Source organism: Montipora capricornis, chromosome 13, assembly GCF_036669925.1.
Source record: "Montipora capricornis isolate CH-2021 chromosome 13, ASM3666992v2, whole genome shotgun sequence".
Classification (NCBI taxonomy): Eukaryota; Metazoa; Cnidaria; class Anthozoa; order Scleractinia; family Acroporidae; genus Montipora; species Montipora capricornis.
In genome coordinates, this window is record NC_090895.1 from 30,924,908 (window position 1) to 30,932,407 (window position 7,500).

The following is a 7,500-nucleotide window of genomic DNA, read 5'->3' on the forward strand; positions in this document are numbered from 1 at the left end:
TAATATATCAATCCAAGAACCGTGAATGCATTTTCTGCAAGTCATCATCATACATAAATTTGTCGATAGGGATCTTTTTTTTCTTTCTTTTTTTTTTGTGTCAGTCATACTTTGGTTCGTTGGCAAAAAAATAGGCACGCAATGCGTACGTGTGGTAGTGCAGTAACACAGCACTGTATAATTGTTAACTGAGCTGCGTTTTTGTCTTCCAGGAGATTCAAGTTATCTTTGCGTATATCATTATAGTGCCATGGTAGATGTGTTAGGCAAATATCCCCCTCAGAAGACATGTGTTTACTAATAAGATACTAAATCCCAGAAAGATTGACGAAAATAAAAGGGAATCGAGAAACATTGGCTTCGAGGCTGACATGTTGATTATTTTCAAGCTCCCTTACAAATTCTTTTTCAAAAGAAGTTTAAGAGTGCACTCTGAGCGTCTGACAGCTTTCTAAGCCCTGTCCGACCAGGTTAGTATTTGGATGGGTGACCTCAAAATACATGACTTGCCGTCAGAAACATAGGACCGAAAATTAAATTTTGAACCCAGAGTATAAAAAGTTACCATCAGCGAAAACATTTTGGGAGATTTTGGCTGCACAAGTAAATCGCAAAATCGAAAGTGACATTGTATTCAGTGTATTCAGAAAAAAAGGATACATCCGTTTCAAAATGATGGAAAGATACCAGGTTTTTTTTTCTTCCAAGTGTTTCAAAGATTGACAAGAAATGTGCGAATTCAACGCAAAGATCACAATCACCCAACTCCAGAGGTTGACCATTGTTTCTGCAAAGTCAAAAATTTACTCTCCTAGACGAGATTATTTATCACCAGGTAATTTCATCGTTTTGGAAATAGCAGCTGCTTCATTATTCACCAGCGTCACAAATTCTTGCCGATTTTGGAGCTCACTTTGTTGAAACTCAAGCACACTTCCAACAGACCTGTTATGCATGCGCTGCAGGCCTATTGTTACCACAGACCTACACTCTAACAACCCCGTGACATAGTGTGTAGTGCACTGTATCACTGTTCCTACTGTAAACAGTGTAGATAGCTGTTCCTACTGTAGACACTGTAGGTAGATGTTCCTACTGTAGACAGTTGTTTATATGTAGACCGTTCATTTTAGTGTACATAAGGATCCTTTAACTCATTTGCATATATTCGTGATGGCGTATCATGAAATTACGACCTTTGCACTTACAGTGCCACTGTCACGAAAATTGTTTCTTTTTAATTGTTGGGCCGTCACAACTTAAGAAATCGCTACTACTCTTATTTCAGTGGAAAACAACAAAGTTGTTGTGGAAGATTCTACATTCAGTTTCACTTTGCCTGATAAGTTTAAGGACGTCGCTGATTTTATATTTGAATTTAGTGGATTAGTCCTTACCGTCAGAGGGGATTTTGAGTGAGGTTATTGCAGAATATTTAATAACTCATGAATGGCATGTATGACAATGGCTTTGCGATAAATTTTGAAAAAAAAAGTAGGCAAATGCAAGTTAAACTGAATATTAACAGTTAAAATAAGAAGCCGAGTGCATTAAATGGGAATTTTAGACATGATTCACATGAATAAATTAAATGGGTTTCCACAACAAACATCATCGAGTGTTAACTTTTAAAAGCTTAGCGCTTTAAGGTGCAATTAAAATACTGAATTACAATTTTTCGTTAGAGATCGTCGTATAATTGACAAAGGAAAGGAATAAAATCCATCCATCTTTTAGGTCTTAAGACAGGTTGTATCACTTCAATATGGAAAATACATCAATTCTAATTTACGTTTGCTTTTAATGAATAAATTTTTTCCTCCTTGATGATGAAAAATAAACAATTCGACTCTTTCGAATAGGTTGGATTTCATGAAGGCGAACGTTTGAAGGAAACCTTTAAGAAACAAACTAAGTAGTATAAATCCATCAAAAGGAAAACATTTTCTGGTAAAGAATACACATATTTCAAGGTCTGACTTCATCGAGCATTGAGAATTTCCTTATGCTGCAAGTTCAAATTTCGTCTCACTGAACCTTTTCAAAGATTTTTAATTCTAGTTCATCGAGATGAAAAACAAAAAATGGGTTTGCCCATACATACCGGAATCTGAGATATTCGATTTGAGCTGTAAAGAGGTATCCTGTCTGCCTTGGGCCATAGTAATCTAACGGGATGCCAGCTTTAGTACGAACCGAAGATGCGTTGATAGATGGTTGTATATTTCATGTTAATTTCATCCGCAACGAGCATGATCTTTAACGCTCGCGCAACGAACGTCGCTCTTTTATAGGGAAAAATCGCCAAACCAACAATAGTCCCGAACAGCAGATTACCATCGGTCAACTACAAGTAGATTCGGTAGATGATCATTTTACCACGAAAAGTCAGCAGAAGTTCAAATTCAGTGACCCGCAGAGATAACAACAATTACATCGTATGTGGCGCGCGAACTCCAAAGCGCGGCCTTATAGACTGGGGTGGCTGGAAGATAAATAAATAAATAATAAATTACTTGGTGATATTGGTTTCCTCCGAATACTTGCCAAAAATGTATTTTTCTTTTAACTAAGGTTATTTTTTTTTTACCTTCGATTCAAATGAGGCTTCATGAAGGTCGAACATGTGTGTGGGCCAGTACGCCACAGCATAACTCATTGAAAGACAGCTATCTGCCGGATTTCTAACAAATGCATTCTGAGAGGATTAGGAGGACAATTTCCAAACAAGGAATTGTCAAGGGTTACAAACACAGCGATTGTTTTTTTTTAGCTTGCGTGGCAGACCGTAGAAGGGGAGGGGCAGGCTATGTTTTTTAGACTTGATACTGGTTGGACACCAGAAAAGTGTGACTTCCTAAGATATGGCTCACACAGACGAACTTCTTGACCCAATAGCTAGCCAGGTATAGGGAAGATATCTGTTTACAAACATTGATTTGTTATTCAAATGTGCCGACTACAGGAATAAAAGATCCTTTGTTTCGACTGCTAATGAGGCTCCGGTTGGCACATTAATGTGACGTCAACGATTTCATCGCTATACCCTGAGTTAATTTTTTTGCCATCAGCTTCGTCTTGATAGGACTGTATATGTACATATTCCGTGTGTTACAGTTGTTACGTATTTGTAATCAAGTTAAAAAGTCTTCTTTTCTATTTACGATAACCTGTATGTTTTCCTGACCACAGACCACTTGAGGCCCTTTCTTTGGCCTTACCGGATGTACATACTTATGCGAAAGATGTTCTTTGCAAATAAAGTAAAGTAGATGAAGCAATGAACACGCAAATTGGCCTTTATAAACCATCCACAGTCTCCCTTATTTCATCACTTATCACACAGGCAAAAACGGGTTGCTACTGTAGCTGTTCTAACAGTTTTAAATATACGAGAGATCTAATAAAGCTCATTTCCATTTCCTTTTTTCATCAAAATGAGAATGGGTTTCGAGAACCAAACACGACTGATTGGCGGGTGGGCCAATACCGTCTCATTACCAAGATCGAACCATGAGGTGAAGGTCTTCTCTTTTGAGAATGAACACTTAGGGTTACACTACTTTGATGACACTATATTGCTTTAACTTCATGGTGAGCTGTCGAGGTGCAGAATCTTGCTTTCGAGTTCTTTTTAACAACGCTTCCTGCAGTTGAGACCTTCCAGGGCTTTTTCGTGCGACCGTTCTGCTTCCTGGTTTCGTCTCTTGCTGTATAGAACAGTTTTCAAAGCTTTGATCACTTTCTGGGGCTTCTTGTTGCCTTTTCCCTTTGGAAAGATTTCAACTTCTCATGCCACGTTTTCGGTGAAAGACATATCTTCGATCTTACTCTTTCTTCGTGAAGATTCCTCAGGTTTGCAGAGGATGGGTTGGTAAGTGATACTTTATTTATATCAAAATAGACAAGGTAGCCCCAACAACACAAGGCTGGTTTCCATGGTGGGTGTGTTTGTACATTCTAAAATACTGAAACTAATACGAAGACTAATTATGCTAATACTAACAATACATAACCAGCCTAAAAAAGTATAGGATGATGAAATATAAACTTCAATAAAAACCTAAAGCAACAAGGATGTTACTAATACATTTTGGTTATTGACCAAGCTTGTTCGGTCAAGATGGCTGGATACTGGCCAAGTTCTTTTTTTGCGTGTTTATGGAGCGAAACGAAGTCGAGGTCCATAAACACGCAAAAAACGAACGAGGCCAATATCCAGACATCTTGACCGAACAAGGTTGGTCATGAAGGATTTATTATATGGGATAACCACGAGTTTAGCCTTTGAGGGATGCATTTCAAACGTATTTTCCATGGAGGACACGGACAAGATCAGAAATACGTTTTACGAAAGTTCACTAGCATCGAAGGGGAGTCGGGGAGGGATAGAAGGATAAATCTAGTATCATTTTCGAAAAGAGTGACTCGCGCTAACACGCGCGCCTGTACCGTAGGCTAAATGAAGTGTTGTCTCGTTGGGGAGTTTGTATCTGGTTTGTTAGTCAAGTCTCTTCTTTCTTTGCGTTTCGATCCTTTTCTCCTCAAAGCCTGCTTTTCACAACGTTCAAAGACAAGTTGATCGCGTAAGGGGGGGGACCGACCAATAAAATCAGACAACAGTGTTATACTGCTTTATTCTTGCAATGATAAGTTTCGTGTTATGCAAAGTGTTACTTTTATGAATCAAAACAGAGGAAACCACTAATTTAATTAGCAGATATATCTGCGACGCACCAACTTGAAATTTTTTTCAGTCTCTTTTAATTTTTGTCGCTTCATTATGACTTCAGTTGTTAATAAGGGTAGGCAAGCTTTGATTGTACGACCTTAAATTAACTTTGATACAAGCTTGTTCACAAAATGAAATTTTGCCGGCCAAATATTTGCTACAAGATAAAAACGACTTAAGGAATGTTGTTTCTCTTATAGAGAAGCTAACAGGTTTTTTTCGTAATACTATCTCGCGCTATTAACTTTTCGACTACATCTCACTACCGGAGTGAAACTTATTGTCAAATAACATATCTATAACAGTTCCCTGGTGAAACAACTCCAACAAAATACAGCATACGTATTCCAAGCTCTCATTTTTTAACGTTCGTCAGAGGTACATTTCATCGTAAAACTACCCAATGAAATTGTTCTGGAACTTTTTGCGCCGCTATCGACTACTTGAAGTATTATTAACAGATAACAGCTCGTTGATACAACTCAACATTAACCTTTCCCATAAACGTAATAATTGTAAACTATCAAGTAACAAATGCCATTATTAACTACTAAACGAGAGTGAGGTCGTTCCAGCAAAATCTCAATACAATACAATACAATACTTTATTGACACTCCCCAGGTGGGTCTTTTCAGTGACAATGCGACTAACAATATAACCATGCCTATTAAGAATTAATTATATAATAGATACTATCACAACATACTCAAATTGAGCCCTTGCCGTATTGACCGAAAGAATGCAAGGTCAATACAGCTAGGCCGAGATTTGAGATTTTGCTGTAACGACCGAACGGTCGAGGTTATTAAGTTTTTTTATTTAAACATATTTATGGAGAGGTTTGCCCTAAGGGCTAACTGAGCTCATCACGAGGGGCTTACAACTAAACTCTAAAGAAGAAAAAATTAATTTGCATAATCCATAATTGACCCTTGGGCATTACGGGAGAATAATGCCCTAGCGCTTAGCTGCTCTTAGCCAATCAGAGCGCGTGTTATATCGACCAGAAACACTAGCCATATAACAAAAACATTTAAAGGAATACCAGTTTGTGAATACCCTCTCATATTAAACTGTGAACATGGCTATACAATGCCTGTTTAAACCATTTTCACATTACCAATTCAAGCCATTTTTAAATTAGATGTCCATCAAAAATGCATTCCCGTTTCTAAAAATCGCTTTTCAGGTTTCCACTGAGAATCCTTTTTATCACAGTCATGATGAAATCCTCCCCGTGAATTTCATGATGCCAGCCGCATACCTTAGGTTGGACCAAGAGTATCCAACTCTATGTAGGCGAGTAATTAGGCGACGATGGTGAATACTGTGGAGAGGGCGATGGCCCACTTCCAGCAGGACTGTACTTCGGGGAGCTTGGGCTATACTGCGCCGAAGCAGGAGTAAATGTCGGGGAGGTTGGTGAGTAATGTGGGGAGGTGGGACTGTACTGCGGAGAGGAGGGTGAGTACTGTGGAGAGGATGGAGTGTACTGAGGTGAAGTTGGAGAATAGCGAGGAGAAGATGGAGAGTAAGTTGGGGAGGTTGGAGAGTAAGTTGGAGAAGAAGGGGTGTAAGATGGCGAGGACGGGGAATACTTCGGCGATGAAGGAGAATAAGATGGGGAGGTTGGAGAGTAAGTAGGCGAAGTTGGGCTGTACTTTGGTGAAGTAGGAGAGTAGCTGGGTGAGGTTGGAGAGTACTTGGGTGATGATGGGTAATAAGAGGGTGCGGAAGGGGAATCAGATGGAGACTGTGGGGAGTAGCTGGGGGAAGTTGGGGAATAAGATGGAGATGATGGTGAATACGAAGGGGAAGTAGGAGAGTAGGAGGGTGATGTGGGGGAATACGATGGAGATGTTGGACTGTAACTGGGAGAAGTTGGAGAATAAGATGGGGATGTTGGCGAGTAGGAAGGCGAAGTAGGCGAATAGGAAGGGGACGTAGGAGAATATGAAGGAGATGTGGGAGAGTAGGAAGGTGAACTGGGAGAATAAGATGGAGAGGAAGGGCTGTAAGAAGGTGAAGTAGGTGAATAAGATGGAGAAGTAGGAGAATATGAGGGAGATGTAGGACTGTAAGACGGGGAGGTAGGGGAGTAAGAGGGTGAGGTTGGTGAGTAAGAAGGTGAAGTGGGTGAGTAGCTTGGACTCGCTGGTGAATACCCTGTAGATGGAGAACTGGGGGAGTATCCAGGAGAAGTTGGTGAATATGATGGACTTGCTGGTGACATCGATGGGGAACTTGGCATAAATGCCGGACTTGAAGGAGAATAGTTTGGACTAGCAGCCACTGGACTGGGAATATAAGGGCTGCCAGGGCCAGGAGACGCTGGAGATTGCGGCTGTGGGCTCCAGGCTGGGCTGTAGCCACCTGGACTGAACCCACTAGCTTCTGAAGCCGCTGGTGAAAACCCAGCAGCTCCTGGTGTCATGCCACTTCCCATTCCGGGACTCCATGCATCAATGTATGCAGGTGTGGCACCCATGTTCCATGGTGTCATTTGTGGCGACTTGGCAGTTGGAGATCCTGCAGCACCAAAGAACATTCCAGTACCTGAAAGAATTAAAAAAAAAAAAAAAAAACGCGTAGGACAAATTGTTGGCTACAATAGACTCTACAAATCAGCTTAAATATTAGGGTTATTGGAGTTACGAGCAATGTATCCAACCAGCTCATCAACTGACCACCATTTAAGCGGGAAAGCAACTAGTCAATACAAAGCTAATATTCTTTAGGTCAGAATCCATAGGATTAGTCTCGGAAA

General features: G+C 40.2%; 2 protein-coding genes across 2 annotated transcripts in view; both read right to left on the bottom strand.

Annotated features, from left to right (window-relative positions):
• Window positions 1-2,700, bottom strand: part of LOC138028740 (guanine nucleotide exchange factor DBS-like) — a 24,370-nt gene extending 21,670 nt beyond the window's left edge. The window contains exons 1-2 of the mRNA XM_068876339.1: window positions 2,591-2,700; window positions 2,105-2,485 (exon numbers count right to left, since the gene is read on the bottom strand). Of these exons, the coding sequence (XP_068732440.1) occupies window positions 2,105-2,162 (58 nt within the window). The 5' untranslated portion in view covers window positions 2,163-2,485; window positions 2,591-2,700. The remainder of the gene's footprint in view (window positions 1-2,104; window positions 2,486-2,590) is intronic.
• Window positions 2,701-4,617: 1,917 nt separating this feature from the next.
• Window positions 4,618-7,500, bottom strand: part of LOC138028746 (DNA-directed RNA polymerase II subunit RPB1-like) — a 21,002-nt gene continuing 18,119 nt past the window's right edge. The window contains exon 23 of the mRNA XM_068876348.1: window positions 4,618-7,289. Coding sequence (XP_068732449.1) covers window positions 6,025-7,289 — 1,265 coding nt within the window. The 3' untranslated portion in view covers window positions 4,618-6,024. The remainder of the gene's footprint in view (window positions 7,290-7,500) is intronic.